This window comes from Chelonus insularis, unplaced genomic scaffold, assembly GCF_013357705.1.
Source record: "Chelonus insularis isolate UGA/USDA-ARS -01 unplaced genomic scaffold, ASM1335770v1 contig_24_pilon, whole genome shotgun sequence".
Classification (NCBI taxonomy): Eukaryota; Metazoa; Arthropoda; class Insecta; order Hymenoptera; family Braconidae; genus Chelonus; species Chelonus insularis.
In genome coordinates, this window is record NW_023276446.1 from 653,981 (window position 1) to 679,033 (window position 25,053).

Below are 25,053 nucleotides of genomic sequence, written 5' to 3' on the forward strand. Positions count from 1 at the left end.
CTTATGGCATTAAATTTAAGTTAATTCAACAAATCACTATCTTAGCAAATAGAGCTGGAGAAAATATTTTAAATAGTTACATGAATCTTATACATTTTAAATTAATATTGATTTTAATTTTACAATAATACAAGCTTACTTCCGTGAGTGCGTCTGCGCAGATTTTAACTAGTATAAACAATTATTAACAGGAGGAATGAATGCACGAGAATTTGAAACCATGATATTGCTTAGCTTACAAAAAAAATTCCTTATTTATTGTAACCGATAAATGTAACATAATTACGTTAAATAAGAATAGAATAAAAATGAAATTTAATTTCCGCTTCGTAAGATTTTCAAAGGGGTCTTCATTGAGACCACCCCAAAAAACGAACCTTGATTGCCTATCGTCAGTATTAACTTCAGTACTATAGTAGTTGGTTCTGCTCTTAGAGACTTAACACGATGATACGTACTATAACGCTAGTTAAGACTATCATACGTTTTTTATTCTATGAAGAAACTACACCTTTCGCGTCTTTCCCATCCATCACTTACAATTTAAAAAAATTATCAATCTTACTATAAGGTTAATCGCGATATGGCCATGAAAACCCCTATAAAAATGTTATTGTGGCCCATGACTAAACTTCCCTGGGGGATCATTTTTATGTTGTCGGAGTCAGAATATCGTCAAAATCTACCCCTTTTGGGCGTGACCCCTATGAATAAAATGGCTTAAAATGGTAACATCTTTAAACCCCTTTAAAAATAATATGGTACATTTTCGCCAAAAATCCTTTAGGAGTTTTCCATGTCCCATCAAGGCCTAAAGTTTCATCCCATTTGGAGGTGACACCTAATCAGAAGTATACCCATTATTTGTTATAAACAATACATAATTTTCAAAAAAATGAGTCTGGGCTTAGTTTGTGTACCTTGACTACGAACTTTCGATTAATTGAAATCCATAATTTTGTCATTTTTTGGTTTATAAAAAATTTGTCTGTTTATAAAAAATTACTATTTTTATGAACAATATACAATTATTTAACCATATAAAGTTATTTACAACAATATTTTATTGATATTTATCAAATATAATCATACTAATGATAATTTAATAGAATAGAACCATTTTTAATTGTGCATAACAAATTCAATTTATTATAAACAATACATAATTGTCTAGAGTCATATGAAGTTATTAACAACCATATTGTATTGACCGCAGTTATCAATCATGTTAACCATCTTACTAACATAAGTAAAATCTATTTCAAATATCTTTTTTATTCAACTTTTTCTAAACTCTTTTTTTTATAAAAAAAAGGCTGGACAGAATTGTTCAAACTTCTTTCAGATGCTCTTCATTATATTATCTTAAGAATGAAATTTTTTCGAAATCGATATCTTCAGTGGTTCTCGAGATATCGAAAACAAAAAAAAACTAAAATAATAAAAAAATTCTTTATGTTTTAATAAGGTGTAAATAAATTTCTAAGCTTGGTTTAAAACAGTTCTCAGATTGAAAAACTTTTAAAATTTCTGAGAAACTGTGGCCAATATCATGATTTTCATACAAAGTTTCAACATTAGAAAATTTTTTCGATTTTTCTAAAAAAACTCAAGAAAATTCGACAACATTTGTAAATTACTTTAAATTTTCTAGAATTGTCTAGATTGTTTTTAATTTTCCTAGTAGTTTTGTGGATTGTACAAGAATATCGAATAAATTCAAAAAAATATCAAAAAATCTTATTGTAATTTTTAAAAAAATTAAGTAAATTATGAAACGCTTGTCAGTTTCTTTGAATCATTTAGGAACCTAAAACTTTATGGCCATTTGTCAAAATTTTAATAAAACTAGGAAAATAGTATATTTCGTATCGAGAAAGCAAAATATGGTATTTTTTCCACGAAAAAAATTTTGTCCCGAGCCGAAGGCGAATGATCGAATCTGGCTAATAAAAATACTATATACATATATTTAGTCCCACAGTGAATATATCTTTTTGTTATATTGTCACAAAAATTTCGATTTTATTCTCAATTTAAAGGTTAGTAATGCAAGCCATTCTGCCAGTTAGAGAAGGACAGCATGCATGTGGGCATGCGCATAAACAAATTTTATCATTTTATGTAAGGAAGAAACTATTACTAATTAATCTAGTTTGATTACTTATGTATATCCGTACCGGACCTCAACTAGATCTAACTGTATATGAATTTTTTCTTGAATGAATCATTTTTATCTGAATCAATTTAAATTGTACAAAATTATAAAAAAATCGAAAGAAGTTTACCTCATTAGTAATTTCAGCTTCTTCTTCATAACTTAAAGCTACAACGGCTAACATCAAATTGATGAGGTAGAATGACCCAAAAAAGACAACCACCGTGAAGAAGGTTACACTGATAGGTCCGCATGCCGATAATACCTGTTTTTAAATCAACAGATCATTCCATATTAGTACTGTTAAGATCGTTAATATGATTTTGAAAATTGTAAAATAAAGTTATGATTGTTAAAATAACTTACAACTTACTTACTCTCAAATGTGTTTCATGTTATATTTTAACGTTCAAATTTTAGTGGTATTTCGATACACAGAGAGAAAGATTGAGTAAAAATTATCCTACAATTTTCCAAGTAGAAAATAATTATCTAAAAGATGTCTTTAATATTCATTTAAAATAATCTCTTTCTCCGCAAGATGTTTGAACGATTACTGTGAGATCTCCACATCAACTCCTATGTCTTGCTTAATGTTGTCATTTAGACTAATCTACATGATGTTTAAAAAATGTCCATAAGAATTCTGAAAGATATCTAGAACTTGTCTCGAATGTGTCTATGAAAACCCGAGCCATCGGTATTCTAAATAAAAACAACTGTTTTACCAACCGTTTTATTTTTTTCTTTAGAAATATGTTTTTTTCAGATATCTTCTAGACATTTACAAACGACATCGGAAAATAGTCATCTTTTCGATCACTATTTTTAACGACTATACAGTCAACTGTAAATCGTTCTCATATAAATAAATATAAAAGTCTTATTCTACCTCGGTCGATGATCGTAGTACGTTATACACAAATAGTGAAATTTTCTATAATATTATTGTTTCTTTTACCTCTATACTTCATAAAAATTTCGCTTCTCCAGGATAAATTGTATCCTGCTGTCTAGTCATTCAAAAACTAATGTAAATGAAGCCTTGAAATTTTTTTTCTTTTCAGCTATTTTTTTAAAGATTGCGGGTAATAATTGACATTTAAGAGTGCATTCATAATTATCATATACACATCATATATGCGTAAATATGCTGTTTTACTTGTAGTACAACAATCTTAACACTAAATATATCAAAATGATTATAGTATATTTCACACCTAGGGAGGGAAAGTAGTCTGGCTTAAACCACGTGTAAAATTACAACCCGAGCCGAACGCGAGGGTAGTAAACACGTGGTTTAAATTAGTCTAATTGTCTTCTCTAGGGCTGAGTATGATTTTTCGTCATACCTGCGTGGAAAGTTCAACCCCTCTCCAATGGAGAAGTGAACTTTCCGTGCGGGTATGACGAAAATGAAATTTTTCTTTTTCTTTTAAATTTTCTCCCTCTCTACTCCAAACGTTCTATACTGCAAAAACAATGTATATATGGAAATTAATGACATTTTTTTACATATTAATTATTCTAAATTTTTTTATTAGTTAAAAATCGTAAAATTGATTAAGTAATTAGAATAAAACAAATTATCAACGATAACAAATTGTCCAACATAATCTTTCTTTGTATTGTAAGACCGTTCACACAATCAAAAACATAAGCCGTAACGTACAATTTAAGACGTACGCGTGCATACTAACATCATAATAAGTTAAAAATTGGTTTGTACGCATGCGTACATCTTACGGCTTTTGTTTTTGATTGTGTGAACACCCTCAGTGCTATAGTTACTTTTTCCATACTGTAAACAAAGATGACATTCATATTTTTCGTTACGATTTAATATTGGCGGCAACACGTTATATCATTACAATTTATTATAAACTTATACGGTTTGACACGGTGGACTCATGGGTACGTATTCATTCCAACGAATTAATTAGTTAAGAAAGTTAATTATCAATGAACCTAATTTATTTATTTATTTGTTTATATAACCAAAAAAATTATCACTAAACTTAAATAAAATTGTTTGTCGGTAACGTAGTTATCACAGCTAACGTTACTTAATTTTCAGGTGCTGTGGAACACTAAATGTTCTGGTGCTGCCAAAGTAATTTTCAAAAAACTAAATGATATATTTTCTTATGTAACTTATAATATTTGTGTATCGATCATTACTTTTTACTTTTCAGTAAGTTTGAACTCACATTCTTGAGCAGCACGGTAATTTTTGTATGGATTTTTAAATAAAAATTAATGGAATTTTTTCTCCGTGTATAGATTATCGAATAAAAATGATTTTTTTGACTTTTCACCGCTAATATGACAAAAACAACGATAATTATGAAAAATCCGTAAAGAATCGAATTCTTTACAAAAAAAAAAGTCTCCAAAAGCACCTGTCTATTTGGAACAAGTAAAAAGTGTAATACTCCGAAGACGCACTTGAAAATCTACTACTTTGATTAATTGAAAAATTGCAAAAAGTGATTTATTTTTAAGAGAAAATTTTGAAAGTTGATTTTATTCTTTTAAAATAATTTAATAATCATTACAATTTTTTTCGATTATACGACGAGGTAAGGCGTACAGATGAATGTTGTTTAAATTGATTGTACCTTTCCGACTGTCTTCATTATAAGACGGAAAACCGTCGAAAATTCTTCCAATATTCCTCAAACGAATATAAATAAGATAACGAATTGTAATCTTTTCTTAACTTTATCTAATCTTATTTGGACCCTTTGAAATTACGTCATTGAAACTGAAATTTTAGGATTGAAATTTTTATTTCTTTAAATTTTATTTGATATTAAAAAATTCAAAATACAATTAGTAGATTTAATAAATCGAAATTTCATTTGAACCATAATAATTAAATTTATTGTTAAATATATCTGTGTAATATCTTCCAATATATTTTATAAAAATTATTGATTTGTGAAGCATCAATACTTATTTTATTTATCAACAATTCAAAGTCGATGAACGGCATTTTTCTAATGTTTAAGTTCAATACCATTTTCAAATTGTATCTTGCCTACAAAGAAATATTTTTCCAAACGTAGTTAACTTCTATCCCATTTTTCAAGACCAATTTACTCAATTACTCTCTCTGTGTACTTTTTGCATGGTTCTGAATTTACATTCTATAATTTGTTTATGAAAGTTTTATATTAGGCCCAAATAATATTAATTATTTGAAGGTATTTTGCGTGCTCCAAAGATCGTGAATTGTTTGTATGACTACATAGAATGAAACTTTCTTTTGATGATTAATACAAACCTTATTATATACATCTTCCCAGAAATCCAGAGTAATAAGTTGAAACGTGGTAAGCATTGACCACAAAAAATTATCAAAATTTGTGTAACCGTGATTAGGATTTGGACCAACACATAAACATATATAACTTTCATTGCAGTGTCTGTAGAAAGATAAAGTAGTTTTATTATCAGAGAACTTGAGAAAAAATGAACATATCTTTTAATTGATTTTCTAATTAAAACATAAATGGATATATCAATACATTAGCTCCTATTTTTTATAATAAAGTGTTGAAACAACTTTTAGGATTAAAAAAAAAATTTCATTTGCTTCTATAAAACAGTTGTTTTCATAACAGTAGTTTTGAACATTTAATATCTGACCTAGCTCCGGTGGCATTGCCACAAATGATCGGATTTTCCTCTTCGTCGTGAACCCAGTTGGACGAGTTCCAAGTCCACCTGTAGACAAAGAAAATATGCTTTAAAAATTTTTGAGATCTTTTTTCATAATTTTTTTTATACATTATTTAATAAATTTGAATGGTATTATAAAGGATATCTCATTTACTTAGATAAAATTGAAAAAAAAAACTGTACTAAAACAGATTTTTAAGTAAGTTCCTTTCGATTAGGAAATTATTGTAATGAGATCGATATCTGAAATTCAAAAGTTTGTCATGTTTTATAATTTGAAGCGTACTAATAATTTTGTAAAATATATTTATTTTATAAACACGAAGGAAAGAATTGATAAAAATTTCATCTAATGAATTTTAATTTTAATTATGATAAAGTTGTTTTATTTGTAATTGATTTTTATTTAAAAAGTTACAAGAAAAGTGAAGTGAAGTGTATTATTATTCTAAATAGTCTAAAAACTAGTTTATACAGTTATCGTACAAGATCATTTGAAATATTTATTAAAGATAACATATGTATATACCAGAGCTATTTTAGTGCAGTATGCGGTAAATAATAATCACGCTGAAAAAGGTAAATTGTAAAAATAGAGAAATAGAAAAGACACACTAAAAAAGAACAAAAACTTAGAAACCAAAGAAAATAGAACAAAAAAGTGCGATAGTATCTGTTTAATGTAAGTTCTAATATTCGAAAAGAAAAATTTAAGGAATAATGATTTGTCGAACAAAAAATACATAATGAAAACTTTTAAATCTTATGACTTAGTGATTGTATTTATTGTTTCAGTGGTTGTTGTTAATATAATAGATCAGAAATTTTATAAACATTTATCCTATTATCTATATAATTTTGCAGTTAGATCAATAATTATATATAACTAAAATATTTTATTTTTTTAATATTAATTATTTATCATTATCAGTTATTTTAAATCATTTATCGTTTTTGATACACTCATTGTTAATATAGTATATAAAAATAAAAATTGTAAGAATATTGTTCAAAAAATATTTACATTCAAATTATTAATCCAATCAAATCATTTTAAAATTGAAAATTTTATTTAATTGCCTAAATAATCTTAAAAAACTTTTTTCCGTCTTATTAGTAAAATATTTCTGGAATGAAATTCTTTCAGAATTTTATAGGAACTGTTTTTTTATGTTGACATCTACTCAAACGATATGAAAAAAAAATTATCGTAATACTTTGATTGAAATTTGATGCACTTGATGAAATATTTTAAGTAAATAAAGGAAAGTTGAACTTACTGCCTCCATTCGGAATCGGAGATATTGGGCTCCGGTTGCTTAACGCACTTGTTTCTAAGCTCACCCATGTATACTTGGAGCGCAAAGAGAGCAAAAACCATCAGGCAGAAGATGGTAAGTGTCATAACTTCAGCAAGCTGTTTAAAGCTATGCAAAAGTGCATTAATGATGGTTTTGAGGCCTGAAAAAAAATTAATAGTAACAGATAGAAATAATTGTAATGCATAAGGTGGAATTAACCAGACTGCTTGTATTGTTAAAGGATGACAAAGTATAAGAAATATCTCATTGACCTACTAAAAGTTGGATCTTTTTCTCTTTCCTAAGTACCTTGTACTCAAAGAAGTCATTAGAAAACTATTCATTCGTTGTCACATTCAAGAGGATGAGAAAATCGAATGTAAAGTAGATTTTGTGACGTATTTTTCCTTACTTGTGAGTTTCTATGTCAAATCATCGTGAGAAAACAACATCAAGTAAAAAGAAACATTTAATATAATTTATTCATATAAATAGTTATTAACAAACTATGTAATAAAAAAATATTTACTCTTGGACTGTTATTTATAGCAATATTAGCATTCTTCTACCCTTTCATTATCTTTCTAACTACTATCTACTGACGTATACAAATTATAAATTGACAGTTAAAATTCATTGGATAATTACTTTACGTGATACGTCACGTACTCATAATATTTAACAATTTCTTGTTTATTACATCTTAACTAATTCGAACCTTATTCTTAAATATATATTAATGTAATATTCTGTTTACAATATCCCAAATAAACTTATTTCTCTTTTGGATTTTGAACAAACAAACAATTACCATAACTCGTAATTATTCTGGTTGACACAATTCCATTCTGATACTGGATTTGGTCAAATTTTTTTAATTATAATGTTAAACTTGCATATAAATTTAATTAGATTTGAAAGAAAGAAAAAAAGTTGTTCGAATGTATATTATGCAAATATTTATATTGTAATAAATTTTCAAAAATAACATGTCTATTAATAGTACTACAAATAAGCTCAATTTTTTATTACTGAACATCTATTACGACATTCAACAGATACTTGTCATATACTATCTATTATGTTCAATTCATTAATAATTATATTATTAAATTCCTACAACATCAAGTATCTTGAAAATTAAGTAAATAATAGAGATGATTATGTTAATTAATATAACGTTTATTAGTTTATTCGTTTTATTCAATCACTTTTGTGATTTCCAAGTTCTAAAGATAATCAAATAATATTAAAAATAATTATTTTACTAAACAACTTCAGAAATATTTACGAAAAAATAAACGACAAATTATTTTCAACTACACTGCAAATCGTGGCGTTTAACATTGTAAACATTTTAAGTGTTTAATTTTTAAACACTTGGATTTTCAGTGTATAAATAACTTATTTTTCTGCATATCAATATAAATAATGAATAAGGGAATATTTGTTATTAGTTTAAAAAAACATACTTACCAGGCATAATAGATACAGTTTTAAGAGCTCTGAGTACTCGAAAGGTTCTTAAACCTGCCAAATTGCCAACCTCCATACCAATAGTAGCATAACCACTTGTTATTACAACAAAATCCAACCAATTCCAAGGATTCCTTAAGTAAGTATATTTGTTAAGAATAAAGCCTTTTGCAATCGACTTTATTATCATTTCTGTTGTGTATATTGCTAGGAAGATATATCTGTTAACAACATAATATAAATCGTATTAATTTTTTGCAATGATTTTTTAGATAAATAAATATGTAATAGATTGATAGCCACACACTGATTTGTTGAAATGTGAAATATTCAACGCAAATTTCTAAGATTATGTCTAATTTTAACTTTTTTTTCCATTATTATTATTTGATTTTTATCGGCAAATCCAAATTGAATATTTTCATCAACTATAACTAACTAGTTTATAGCATGAATATTTAACAGAATAAAAACAATATACTAAAACTATTATTTATAAATATTGTAAAATAAGACCAAACAACAACTTCAGAAAATTAATTAATAAAGAAAATGTTTATTAAAGATTGACAGCAATTAATTAAATCGAAAGAATACGTGCGGTCAACTCAAGTCTCAGTCAAAACTGGAGATAAACAAACTCTCCCCTCGTTGCTATAAACAATCTAATCGTCAAGCAATCGTCGTTAACTAACAAACTGTCGTTAGTCTAATAGTCATTAGATGGCGACATACAAATATTTTACAATATCTGTCGAGTTGAAAATAAAAAAACAGTCTCATTTTTTTTTTATTATAATTTCAATAATGAAATAATGACTTACTCAGCTTCTTCTATTGGCTCGGTCATACCGAGGAAGACACAGTTAAGTACTATGGTCAACATAACCATATAATCAAAGTACTGATTTGTACTTAGGAAGATACAGCAACGTCGTATAGGATTCCAAGGGGAAAATATAAACCAGCTGTTTGTCGCTGTAAATCTATGAATATAGTTTTTGCGGAACCGTTTGGACACAACACAAAATGTCTGTAAAGAAAAAAAAAATAAACTTAACGTAACATTCATTGTTATAAATTATTATTGCTTACCATCAATTAATTAATTAAAAGTAAATCAATGAGGAGAACGTGCATGATCTCAATTTTCTTATTAATACGTTCTAGAAGTTTTCGAAAAGGGAGTCGATTACTGGCTGGCAGTAAAAATATTAAAAATGTATTTATGTATTGTAGTATGATGAAATATAATACATTAATATAGATGACTGAGTCATTTTTTATCAGAAAATATTAAATTTTGTATTTAATTGATTCAATGATATAAATGTGTACTAACTACAAAACACAAAGAAAACTGGCAATCGACTTTATAGATCAAATTACATCAAGAGTATGTAATAATAATAGAGGAAAGTGACTAAATATAGCATTTCAAATTATCGTATTCTTTATTGAGTATATACTATTTTATATTTGGTCACTTTCCTCTACAATATGCAATCATGAATATTAAAAATTATGGATAGTTAGTGATACCATTGATGAATGATTTTCTGATTATCACAATGTACGACTATTGAATTTATGTAATCGTAAGATGAAATAATACCACCTAACAGAAATTTCGAATGAATATCATCTGGATTTTCGAAAAAATTCCCTTTACTTAGCAGTTGCTCTCAGAAAAATCGATTTTTCTAAAATTGTTGCATGATCATGCAATAAAGTTTTACTTTTCTAGAAAATACAAGTTACAATGTGTCACACACGTGTTTATTGGACTTGCACGCTACTACTCAATGATCCAGACAATTGATTTTGCATCACGTATACGGTAAGACAATTACGTAGAGAAAACCTCCAAATTAGAGGTGACTGAGTGACAACATAAAAACATAAAATATCAATTTTTCATGTTTTTAACATTTTTATGGATATAAGAAAAAATGTCACATTTTTCATATGGTCATGTTCAATTTTCTATACAAAAAAAAAATTATTAAAGAAATCATAATATTCACATACTATTTGTAATAAGAATTATGCTCTCTAAAATTGAATTAGTAAACATTTTACTGGTTCATCCATTTATCTATAATTTAACTGGAAAATTAGTTACTCCAGACCCATTTACTAATTAAGCCAGTAAAAATCTTGAAAATTCAATTCATAGTATACGGCTCATGATGTCACGCATATCAATGGTTTATAATTATTTATCAATGTGCAGTTTCGAGTGTGTATAGTTTACTCAGAAAGATTGAATAATTTCTATGCATTCATTGATAAATATATTTTCACCATGAACTGTGAGGGTTGCCTCACAAACCGGCTGAAATTTAACAATGGAACCCCCGGGACATACATACAGTCCTTATGTACTAGATTAGTTCGCGCTGCGCCACTAGGCAGCAACCAATTGTCGAAAGTCCTAAGTGACTAAAAAGTGAACATATTTGATTTTGTGAACATAGACCGATCGGCTGACACTCGAACTTGACTGATAGATCGTGACATCAGATTAGTCGATATAGATATTGATTGTAACTGATACTGATTATTTATTTATCATCGTGATCGAAAGAACTGATCTGAACTTAACTTGACCAGTACAGGATCTAGTCATGTGGGAAAAATACGAGAACGATTCCTAAAATTTATAACTTTTAATATCTAATAACTGACTTCTGTTTGATTTTCTAAGTGCTCTATCTGTGAACTCTGAAAGTGATATAGCTAATGAAAAATGGTTAAGAAATAAATCAATTAATGTAAATATTTCTCTAATGCGAATTAAGTCATAGACCGGAGTCGCAAATTAATACATCTGTATCAAATAAATATGTAATATTTCTGTATTTGAACCACCTATATATCAATGAATACTTTTAAACGTTAACGTTAGACCGATCGGCTTTGGCTCAACAGTCACAATTAGAGTGAGTAATTTACCTTATTGTGCAATTCTTTTAGCGTTACTTGTCCGTATCTCATACGTTTGGAGTTAGCTGATTTACCTGATTGTTAAAGTCACGTTAATTATTATTGGAATTTCTTTGCTCGCGAATTACCTGTTTGCATAAATGACCTGTACCGAATTATTGTTTAAATTATAATCAACCTCTTAATGACTTAATTACTATATGTTGAGTCACCGCAATCTACACTGTCTGAATATGTTGTATTGTTTACCGTTGATATTCGATCCACAATGTTAATTTAAATGTAATCTTGTTTTTGCCTCTCCGGATGACCGAAGCCCTACTGTAAATAAGAATGAACGAATTCAATCTCTAATCATCGGATTATGTACATGTGTTTGTGAATATATGAATGTATAGATATATCTTCTTATTCACTAGTCCAAATTCACTGGTTCAATTGGTATTATTAATTGAATAATTCGACTAGTGAAGTATTATTTTACTATTTCCCCCTACGGCACTGAGCAATGATACAAATAGTCAAAATTCACTCTGAATTAGTAAATGGTTACTAATTTCTTTTACAAGTTTTAAGAAATATTCAAGTCTACAATGTACCTAAAAAAAATTTTGTTTTTAAATTTTGAATTTTTTACTAATAGTCTAGTGAATGGCTGATTGATTAGTTACTACCCATTATTAAATTATGATTTCCACAATTTCTACTCAAGTAACTCTCTCCCTCTCTCTTTCTCGGATGATATGTAGAAGCTCAACTACAGAAAATCACATCGTCCAAGTTTTACTAGAATCACTTCCTAATCAACAAAGAAGTACTTGGTTGGCTTATGAACTGATTACTTTCCAACAAATGATGAAGCGATTGAATTCGATGTAATTGTAAGTAGAACATTCGAGAAATACGTGAAATCTATTACTGAATTACACTTAGAGTTTCTTTACTATCATCAATTTAATTTCAACAATCTGTAATAATAGAATAGACGACTATTTATTGAATAATTGCAAAAGTTCTTACAACATTTTTGATGACACTAAAACAGGACGTGAACATTCAACGATTTAATATATTTTAATTTCTATTAAAATGTGTTATGTCCAACATGATTACGTCTTAATTCATTGAATTATTTATTCTATCAATATGAAAATATCAGCAAGATATAAACCCATCTCGGTTCAACGTCTTTCTGAGTGAAAAAATAGGACTTGATTTGGAAAATCTGAACTCAGTTTAAACATAGTTCTTCACAATAAAATTATTATTATTTTAATTTTTAAGTCAAAGCCAGATCTTAACTATAAGTGACCTGATTGAACGAATTTAAACTTAGCTTTGTTGTACTTGAATAAAATATTATTTTTTCTATCAAAGCTACTAAGTTGAAAACAAAATTAATTCATAAGGAATACAAGATCTGCTTTTGACTTTTTTTCAAAGTCGAAATCAGATCTTATTTTTCAACTCAGACTTTTCACATAAAAATAAGTCCCAAACTCCACCGTTTTTGTTCGCATTTGAATTGATGAATTTGAATTTAAAACATCAGTGCTCTCCAGTGATCTGGGTGCGACCCAAAAGGTCCACACTACTAACTTCCCAGTGGAAAGAATAATAAAATTTCGCTAGTTTACCATTTCTTTCAGTTTTTTGATTCTGCAAAAAACATGGCTGGAACGATTTTTGGCAATTGGTCCCACATAGATATCATTTTTTGTTCTCGAGATAATTGAGGCGAAAGATAATTCCGAACGAACATACGTACATACACACACAGACGTCCACTCGAAAACTATTGTATTCAACTCTGGGGACCTTGAAATGTGGAGATATATCAAAATTTGGGATTCGCAAAATCGGACTCATTACAATAACTTCCCACTGGGAAGTTAATAAAATAATCTTTGAATAATAACGGATTCTGAAATAAATAACTTAAATTAATTTTTCATTTATTTGAAGTGTTATTTTCCTTATTACTTTTGTATGGGGTAGTATTAAATACACAATTGTTGAAGGTTCAATTATCGAATTTCGAATGAGAAATCAATCAAAGTTATTTATCACAAATTCCATTATTATCAAAAGATTATTTTAAGTTATTTAGATTCACATTTTTATTAAATTAAAGTACCATAAATAATGAAGTATTATGTTGCAATATTTTGATTTTTTTATCATATATGTGTTACTATTATTATAGAATAAAAAAGTTTAATTATTTAATTAACAAAGATTTACCCAACTATATAAATTTTGAATAATTTCTGACATTAGTTACGTCATTCTATTTTCTTGAATTTTTTATTAATATCTACATACATCTTGACACCTGCCCCAACCAACAAAAACCTCGGCTCCGCATATTTTTGAACAAACGTTGTAGATGTTGTTACGCTAGCGGGCCATAACAATCTTGTAGTCAATCAAAACGCGCGTTGGCTCGAGTAAACCACAAAGACCATTGTTCCCGAAGCAAAATACAGTCAGGATCATTGTTTGAAAAACGCACTTTCGTTTTAACTAAAAATTTTGTAAAATAAATGAATGTATACGATACGGTGGCCTAATGGGTACAGCGTCAGCCTGACGTGCTATGAGTAGTAGCAGATTCGATTCCTGGCCGGGATGAAATCATTCATGTGGTTTTTCTCTGGCCACCATGAGCGGGAGGCTGTTTCACAGAGCCAGCTGATCGGCACAGGTTTCCAGCAGTTTTTCTGTGTCTATCTATGCGAATGCGATACAGTTCGAGTAAGTGATAGAGCGGTAAGTTGGCTGCAGACGCAACCTCAGAGTCACAACGTAATGGCTCCTTGGTAAATAGGATGTAGTAAAATGAACTATTGTGTGAGTATATGGATGTATATTATAAGGAATCGAATTGTAAAATAAGGATGTTATATTGTATGGAAAGTTGGAGTGTAAAATAAGTCTTTAATTTTAAAAGATATGTACCTTCTTTGAATAAATCTATCTATCTATCTAAATAAATGCATACATGGTAAAAAACCATAAATTTATTCAACAAAATGATCAGACACATGTGCAAATACTTCATTTGATCTCAGTAGAGAAATATTCAGATTGACTTCAAATTGAATTTAGAAACAGCACAGAACAGAATTTATTTTGACATTCTGAAATCTTCCAAAAAAAAGTGTATACTTTATTAAATTATTTGAACCATCTGAAAGAAAAATTCCCTATCATCCCGTTGATTATATTATTCTTTCATAATTTTGAATCGCCGAAACGATAAGATGTTATATTTTGTAAGACATTTATTCTAAAGTATATTTATTGATTATAATTCTATTTATCGAAAATGAGTTCGGAGTTAACGGATTTTAAGCTGGTTTGCCGGATATTTCCGACCATTTTTAAGCCCGCAAACTAAGATATTCTTAAAGAGGACGTTAAAAGGCAGCAAATAAGAAAAAAAACATGTCACATATAAAAGAGAAATTTTCTCCCTCATCACACACTTTAAAAAGTTTGCCTGACTCTCCCGGCTAAAAAAATTGGTTTGCGTAAATTTTTTTTTAAGGAGAATGAAATTTTGTACCAAATACACTTAAGACAAACCATTTCATACCATGAAAGAGAAACATTAATCCATTTTTTTAATAATTAATTTTTTTAAACATCCTTCCGGAATTGCAAATCCACCCCAACCTCGCGTTTTCAACTTCTATAATTTTAAACTATCAATTTCAATAAAAAAATTACTTGCACAGTATGAGGGGCCTTTTTGGATTGACAGCTCCTGAACTATATATACAACACTGTAAAGGGTAAATTGAAAATTCAACGATTTTAACGTACAACTGTACATGAAATTTCCTAAACACTGTCAATAACTTGTTATTTAATGAACAACTATAGGATAATTCTATGTTTTGTACGAATATTCAATGATGTAAAGTAAAATTCGATATTTTAGCTGAATTTTAATAAATTTTATTGAAATTCACCAATAACATTAAAAATTAATCGGTACTGATTGAAAATTACAACACATATGTTACGTATCTTCCAATGTGCACACGGTGCACACTTAATGTCGGTGAGTTGATAACCTCAAAAGTTTTTCGTCAATATTTCTGCGGGGACGGCGGAAATTCCTGAATATAAATAAAATATTTATACTCTAACAACTAACACAACAATAGATGTAATTGTATTCTTTAAATCCCAGCAATGAATTCTTTAAATCACCAAAACATATGCTCCAAAAACCTTAATCAATATTATTTTCTTAATGAGTTGATAGCCGAGTCGGTTAAGACACCGGATTTAGATGCATACAAGTTGGCGATCGTAGATTTGAATCTTCTTCAAGACCATCTCTACTACAAGATGGATCTTTCACAGAATTTTCACAAGCTATAATGTTCATGCTATAATAATATATCAACAATAAACAAATTTTAAAATAAAAAATAATATTTTTTTATTTTATTTTTAATAAATAAATAATAGGGTTACTTTTGACCTAAAACTTTTCCCCTTTACACAATGTAATTTTCATTAGATGTTGAGTAAATTTTTATGTGCATACATACTGAAAAATTGTGTGTTTTGTGTGAAATAATGTAGTAGTTAAAATTTTGGTGTTAAATAAAAACACAACCCTGTGTTAATGTACCATTTATTGTTTGTGTTGAATGGAAGTATTGAGACAAATTTCGATTTAACACAATAAAAATGTTAATAAGTTATGACCAACACAAAAAGTAACACAATCTTCGCATAACGGAGAATAAATGTACAAATTTTATCGTTATAATTCTTCAAAATCCTATTTTGAAAATGATGTAATTGGTACACTTTTTGTGTATTTTCAACACAAAAATTGTGTTATACGTCAAAATCAATTTTCAACATGTATTGAACACTCCTTTAGCTTAAATAAATAAAAAAAAACACTTACATAACTAAAATTCTATTTGCAGTGTAAAACAGATCCTCATACCATCTGATAAACAGTATTAGAATAACTAAGCTGCGATAATTTTATATTCCTGAAAGTTTTAATTATTTCCAATAGTTTCGGATAGCCAAGCGAGCTAAAGTGTCGATTTCGTTGCGTGCGTTAGTTTAATAAGCGGTCATAGGTTCGAATCTTCTCAATAGAATATTTTTGACTAGATGTCACAATCAGTGCTTCTCGTAATCTTTAAACCGTGTATACGTAAAATTGATGTTCAACATACATAAAATATAAAAAGATATTCATTAAAATTTCCTTTATTAATTAGTATTTTGTATTTTTTATGTAAACCCCCACGATTTTTACTGCAGAGAATTGAAAGAGTATAATATTTCCTAAACATTACAATAAATTATGCCAACACATTCATTGAGTAAACTTCTACATTCTAGATCAATTGATTTTACACACTATCGTGTAAAAATATACACTAACTAATAGTTATATTGATATATCTACTGGTAAAATTATACCCAAGTAAAAATCGTCAGCACAAAGAGAACACCAAAAGACCACCAAACGTTCGATTACCACCAATATACAACCCAAATAGACTCGATTTTCTTTTGTAAAATTAAGAGTACTGATATACCACCAAATGAGGGACAGATATCAATTGAAAAGTCGATGGAAGCCCCAAAACACCACAAGAACATGATTGCATTTAGAATGCCTTATTCAGCACCAAATGAACACCAAATTCTTTCAATTTCTTTTTTTTCTTACAACGTTTGTTTACCTGCGGCCCTTGGAATTTTTCCTGAAGCTCCGACTAAGGCGCATAAAGTATACTAAGTGTCCAAAAATATTTTTTGAGTTATTTAATTCGTCATTAGAAAGGGGAAGAATCTTGATATAAGGTATTTATAATTTTGTTATCAATAGTTATGAACAATAGTTATAAATATTGATACTAAAGTTTTTTTTCAATAAGACCAAGTGATTATTAGAATTAATGTAGTAAATCAATCAAAAGTTTATTTTATTTTGATAGGTAATAAGCGGTATATCGAGTCTTTAATAGTTGATTGTAGTGGACGAGTGAAAAAACCTTCTCTTTCGGCAGCAGTAACTGCGGAGAAGACCGCAATGTCAAAAAAAGCCGAAACTCGTAAGATTAAGGGAGAAAAAAAAATAGACGAACTGAGCAAAAACATATTTCAGCTCCCTGATATCACAAGATCGTCACTAACATTATCTGGCGAAAATCAATTACATCAACTTCAACATATGAAAATCATAAAAAATGCATTTGTAAGGATTTGAATAACCGACGTAACTCTTTCATTGCAAAAGAGAAAGTAAACTATATCTGAATAGAATAACTACACTCCAAATTTTTGATGATAAACTTTGATATTTCCTAGTCACTCCAGAGTATGTAACGCTGTTTAAGATGCAATCGGATTTATTGATGGAATTAATGGCAAATAACAATCCTAATGCGATGAGAAAGGAAATAAAAAAGGTAATTAATAACATTAAGTTTTCGCCATTATAAATAGTTTTTTTCATTTGCCATGCAACATTTGAATATATTAGTTTTCACATTTTATACTACATTTTCTCAAAATTCTCTATTAGATTGAACTCTTCCTGGACACAGGAGTCATGATTACGCCGAATGCGTTAAACATGGCAAAATCTGACGGGAGCGGCAGTAAAAGGGGTCTTATCCGCAATTTAATTGCTACCGTAGTTTCAGAAGAGAAAATGATCTTTTATCACACCGAAAATAATTTAAATACATTGGAACCAGAAATTCGCACAGCTATAATTGGTTTAATTTCTGTTTAAGATACATCACTCAGCGTTATGACACTGAAACCACCGCGCATCTTTACAATGATGTTGTGAACAGGCGGAGTCTCCAAGCAAAAAATGCGTCAACGAGAAAACAACCATTAACTGAGGAGTCTGATTGTGAAGATATCCCAAATTCAGAAAAAAGTAGTGTAAGTATATAAACGAATACTAATTTCTTATTATCAAATGTTGTTAAAAAATATACATTGATTAGGGAATGAATTACAATAATTTGATTATTCAGGCATATCATCACCATCCCCATTATCATCATTTGAAGCATCATTGCCGTTGTCATCAACATTATCAGAATCATTAGCAGAACCAGAATTTAAATTATCATTATCAGGAAAACAAAAAACAAAAACAACATCCAGAACGGCTAGAAAGGAACGCATTTATCGAAGACAGAATCCAATTCCAGAAATATTTCAACTTCGCCGGAAAAAAATGTGAGTATATAAATGAATATCACTGTTGTATCAAATCTTCTTCAAACAACGTACATTGATCAGAGGATAAATTGAACTAATTTTGTTCCTCAGGTATATCATCCTCATCACCATCATCATTACCATTGTCACCACTATCCTCAGCAGAACCTTCAACAACAATAAATTCAGCATCAGGACCTTCAGCAACAACAGATACAGCATCAGAACCTTCACTATCATCAAAATCAATTTAATAACAACTTCAATCAACCACCCGAGCCCGTTTTTTCGAATTTCCATTTTCCACAATAGCAATCGATTTCTCCAAATCCAAATTTCAATCCTAATTATTATCCCAGTCAATATTATCCAAATTGTCAAGGTTTTTCCCCAGCACCATACTATGCTACATCACCAAATTATTATAATCATCCGAATATTCCGACTAATAATAGTTATAATAGTAACAATCAAGAAATAGACAATGTGTTCATGAATTTGTGATTTTAATGAAAATAAATTTAATTAATTTTTAATAAGTAAGTTTCGTCTTATAAAATTTCCACCCTTACTTATAAATTTATATTTGCACAAATTAACATACGTCTAGTTGTCAAATGGTGGTATTTTAGTGTAGTAAACGGTGCTATGTTGGTGTTCATTTGGTATACAATTTTTGAACGATAGTAGTCATTTGATGGTGATTCGGTGCTGAAGCTGGTACTCTATTAGTTGTCGTAAAGGAGTGGATTAACTATTTTGTTCGCCAAAAGGGCTTACTTTGGTGTTATTTTAATTCAAATTGAAGTTTCGATTTTGTTGTTATTCAGTGTATATGAAATTCAATGCACAATTTTTACTCGGGTAACTAATTAGTTGTGTCGAATTAACACAAAATTTATGTTAATTTGGTCCTCCTGTGTGTTAAATTATTGACACAAATCTTGTGTAAAGATTTAACACATACACTTTGTATTAAAATAATGTACATAAAAATTACTACAGAAATTTTTTATAGTTAAATGCTATTTTAAAGAAAAACAATATTGATGATTATATATTAATAATTGTCCAGCTTTGAACTTCAATACGTTAGAAGGATAGCAATAACTTTAATCCTATCCTAACTTAATTGAATTAATTTATACAGATTTCATTTTTTATAAATTAATCGAGGTTTTATGAGTTTTTGAAAAAATCATTTTCGTTTAATTTGATTTACTTTCAACGTTCCCAGTTTAAGTAAACTTATCAAGAGATAATAGGTTTTACTACAGTCAATCAGTTTCTTTTCGAAACCTAGTCATAACTGAGTAGTAACAAGTGAAGTTGCAACAATTAGTTGCGCTATTTATTAATTGAAAATTTTATAAATAATTCTTCTAGAAGAAATTAATTTCGTAATTTGTAAATAAAAATATTTCTATTCGATAGTAAATTTTGAGTTGTTGTAAGTAAACTTGTGACTTAAAAAGTGTCTTAGTAACATAAATACTTATGGCAATCCAAAATTTACTGTGGAACAGAAACATTTTTACTTCTAAATTTCGAAACGTGCACTTGTCATTTTTGCACTTACATTTAGTGAAAAAATTCTCCCCGTGTACATTCTTAGTTTCTTTTCGCTATTGCAATATTAGACGCAACAAAAGAATATAGCAGAAAAAGTAAAATTATGATCCATTTACTTATTTTGCAAGCACGATACTTCTTTCATCAGATAAATATCTCCCTCGCACTAAAGAGAAAAATTGAGAAGTAATCTTTTTCTCAATAAGAAACGTCATACTCCAATTTATATATTTATGAACGAAAAAAACCTTGATAACTATACATTAGAGTGGCTTACTGGATTTTAAGCAATAAAAATATTTTATTTTTCGATACGAAACGTACGAAAAAGAGCTTTAAATTTTTTGTCTTTTCCTGTAGGGGCAAGAGGGATAAAGTGGAACATAAAAAAGAAACGTGAATTAAGAAATTAATCAATATGTAAACAAATTTCAATAAGTTTTATTGCATTAATAAATTAAAAAATTAAGAAACAAAAAGTGCAAGAGGCGTTTTTTAATTTGTTTTAATAAATTAGTGAGTTTTCTCAAACATTTCACTTTGCCCTCGTGTTATATTTTATTTTTCTTTCGTCTACATTACCAAAGAAAAATATATATATCTAAGCAGTTAATTGAATAATGTAAAAAATTATTTGTAAAAACTTTTTTTTTGTTTTAGCATTTAAAACGTTATTATTACTGGAAATTTTAAATCTAGACCTATAATAATTCTATCGTAAATCTATCATAAAAAAAAAGAGAAAATGAAGGTTGATTGATATTAAATTTTTTTTGACCATGAAACCAAGCGACTATGACAGTAAATAATTAACAAAAAATTGGTGATTGAAAATTATTAACTATTCTTCTTTTCTAAAGGTGAAATTTCAATTCTAGCATTTCTTGGATCAATAGTTTTGTTAAAAATGACTGACGAATAAAGGGTCTCATTGAAAAATCTGATTATATCAAGTGGTGTAAACTACAGACACAACTAAAAACGCTGTATTAAGAATAGTCTCCCTCTTTTGATATGCAGAAAAAATAAGTAAAGTTTTTACAAGATATTAGGATTTAGAAAAAAAATTTAATGAAATAATTGAACGTCAATAAACTATTACTTTAATAAAGATAAAAAAAATATGATTATTACTGAACATGCTAATAAATCATTTAATTTTCTGTTATATTAGTTTAAATAAAGGAAAAAAAGTTTTCAAAACGATCATGTTGATAAAAAGAGGATAATCTTTAAATAAATAATGAACTGAGAACAGAGCACCGGGGAACTAGCAGTGATATGTTTTAATTTTTTGTTATTTGTATAGAAAAAAGTAATGTCATAAAATTTGTTTTTTTATACTGTAAAAGATGAAAATATTGTATTCCTGCATGCGGTTGTAAAATTGTTGAAAATTCTTGAGGTTTTAGTTGAAAATAAATCTTGAAAGTCAACAGACTATCTAGTTTTGCGAAGATCCTTCTACTTTGTTTCCGATTCCGTATTCTCTTTGTTTCTGTATCACCCTAATGTCTATTTGGAAGACTCATACAGCAAATAGAAAACGATTCGTGAGATTGAGAACGCGCGATTTGTTCAACGCCAGGTGTTGTTAAATCGACCTATTTTCATCGAGCATTTCAGTTTTGTTTTTTACATTTCTTATTGTACAAGTTGCTGAGTAACCTACTTAGCAATAGAAAAGAGAGTATAAGTAGAATTGGAAAAACTCAAAATATCTATAAAAGTAATGAACAAAGTTAATCAGTTTAAATATTCAAGGGTAAAATGATGAATTGTATAACTGGATCTTCATTATACTTTCGCACAAGTCCTGTATCGTGACGACAGGTATTCATATTCCTAGATCAACGACACACGATCCTCATTATTTGTTATATTGATCGTCATGCTGCCTGGTAGCCGGACTGTTATTTAGTAACTCTATTTCCGCTTGAGAAAAGTAGAACATGTGTTAATGAAAAGTTCCTTCCGATATTTTTCTCGTGTTATGACCGTGAAGTGAACATGTGCATGATTCAACCACTAATGGAAATGACTTTGAAAATATGCAGAAAACTCAACATTTAGATTCTACTCTAATTCATCCTTACAGTATGAAAACTCCCTTGGACTATTAAAGAAACTAACGAAAGCTTGTTTAAAATTGTTCAAGAATAAAATTATTTATTGGTTTATTATTACCAATAGATTATTTCAGTATCAAATAATGAAAGTTTTACATTACATATAATTTTCAATTGTTTTTTTCATGCATTGATGACGAACTACCCTTCATTAGCACGAAAGCCAGCATATTGATTATTCAATTTTTACACTACAATCGAAACTTTTGCGTCATCGTAACGATTATAAAGTTTTTTAACATGAAAAAAAAACTTTGGTTCTTTCAAACTCATTTGAAATCAATACTAAACCAACAATATACATAATAATGAAAAAAATACAATCAACTTGCCCTAACATACAATATTGATATTTCCAATGATATGTACAAAAGTATATGTATTCGTTTTAATACTTTAGAATTATTTTCATTATTTTTTAAAAATTATGTGAAAACTTTCATACAACAAAAAGTATTCAACCCTCGAAATGATTGGTTCTATACACTTATTGGTCAGGCATTGAAGTGGATAATAGCATTATAGAATTTCCACGATGAAGTTGAATATGCTAAATTGAAATATAATTTAAATATGTTACAGTAGTCGATAAAGGCGATGATAACGTCAAGAGGTTGTTTGTACGAAGCTATGACCGGATCGTAATTCTCGAGTGGAACCTGTTGCAAAAAGTCAAGAAGAGCAACAAGTCAAAATATATTTAAAAGTATGCAATAAGTGAGTAATATAATCAATTTATCAAGGTCACTTTTTAAATATTGAATCAGTCAGGCGATTTGTGTTAATGCATATTTAATAAATTATATTTAGTAATTGCTACATTTAATTCCAACAGCTTCAATGACCTTTTTTAATTCTAGCATGCAATATTTCTTGCAAAAAATTTTTTCAATTAAAATGACATCATTGTCTAAGGGATTTATGGAAAACTTAGTAGCCTGTGTTCACATTTGTCGAATATATGATATTCGTTACTATAAATAATTATACTCGTGTTGGAGAGAATTGAAGATGGAGCAGGGGAAAAGAGAAGGGGGGTGTGAAACAAGTGTTTACATTTAGGCTAAATTTTTTCCCTCGCCCGTTCCATCCTCAATTTTCTCCAACATTGAGTGTTTACAAGATACTATCTATTTTAGATGGATATACATTGTTAATTTTTCAAAGCTAAAAACCTATATGAATTAGTACATTTCACACCTAGGGAGGAAAAGTAGACTAGCTTAAACCACATGTTTACTACCCTCGCCTTCGGCTCGGGTTGTATTTTTACACGTGGTTAAAGCTAGTCTAATTTTCTTCCCTACGGCTGAATATGATTTTTCGTCATACCTGTGTGGAAAGTTCAACCCCTCTCCAATGGAAAAGTAAACTTTCCGCACGGGTATAACGAAAAATATGTTTACTGCACCCAACATATACATATATATATATTCTTGTTCAAAATAAAAAACGACACAACATACTTGAAATTTCAAGGTCATCAAAGATGTTTTTTATCTTATATTCATGTTCAAAAATATTTTTTGTCCTTTAATAACTTTCGTAAAACAAACATTCATAGCAAAGAAACGAATCAATCATGATGAAAATTGCAGAAACTATTAATAAGTAAATAATATTATATAATAGAAAACACGAAAACAATATAGTGAATAGTTTCTTAAAACCAATTACAACTTAATGATGGAGAGCTACACGTTTGTAGTTGCTTACGTACAACCTACAATATTCGGATCAGTTTAATAATATCATTTCTTTTACAAATAGTTATACTTTAGAATAGAAAAAAAAATATAATTTCAAATTGAATCACATTAAGAATCGATTTTACATAGATGTGCGAAGATGTCTGATCATTGATCGACCATTACTACTTTCCCATTATCTTCAGTAACATTTACAAAAACTTACTTTTTTATCTGTTCTATATTGATTTGTTATTTCCAAGGTAACAGTTATCTTTTTTTAAATTATTTTTCATCGGGATTATAACTATTGTAATTATTATTAAACAGTAAAAATTGCAAGTTTGTTGACAAAATGTCTACAAATTAAATTGGTTGATACATATATACATCACAATACTTGTCATCAGTACATTAATTTTGTAACAGTACTGTACCATATCAATAATCTTTAAGAGTTATTTTCCTAATATAAACGTGTATTCAATCCCATAATCTGTCTAACATTAAATTCATAACAAATCACTGTTCCAAATCACATTAATAAAACCTGAGATAAAAGTATTATACGAACAAGGTACAAGGACAAAAATATTTTAAATGCTACAGCTACCCTAGTATGCCTGATGCAGTACACGATAATGTGACGTCATGTCCACACGCGTACTTATGTTTGCTTTTATGAAACATCGATATTTTTCTTTCTAAACCAAGCTGCGACATGACCTCAGACCCCGAAGTGTTACTGCATAAGGTAATTAAAATCCATAATCATAATATTTTCTATTAACCCCATTTCTACTACTGCAGCAATGTACTCTATTTTTAACGATATCCTGATTAGAATTTTAATG

The 25,053-nt window shown here is 28.6% G+C and overlaps 1 protein-coding gene across 5 annotated transcripts in view; it reads right to left on the reverse strand.

Annotated features, from left to right (window-relative positions):
* Positions 1-25,053, reverse strand: part of LOC118064690 (sodium channel protein 60E-like) — a 59,100-nt gene that overhangs the window by 28,680 nt on the left and 5,367 nt on the right. For 4 of the 5 annotated variants that reach the window (XM_035079469.1, XM_035079466.1, XM_035079468.1 and 1 more), the window contains 6 exons: positions 9,447-9,655; positions 8,623-8,843; positions 7,126-7,306; positions 5,813-5,890; positions 5,448-5,589; positions 2,289-2,423 (listed from right to left, as the gene is read on the reverse strand). In XM_035079469.1, coding sequence (XP_034935360.1) covers positions 2,289-2,423; positions 5,448-5,589; positions 5,813-5,890; positions 7,126-7,306; positions 8,623-8,843; positions 9,447-9,655 — 966 coding nt within the window. Of the gene's footprint in view, positions 1-2,288; positions 2,424-5,196; positions 5,311-5,447; positions 5,590-5,812; positions 5,891-7,125; positions 7,307-8,622; positions 8,844-9,446; positions 9,656-25,053 lie in introns of those variants that run through there. The other variant, XM_035079471.1, reaches the window with a different exon arrangement.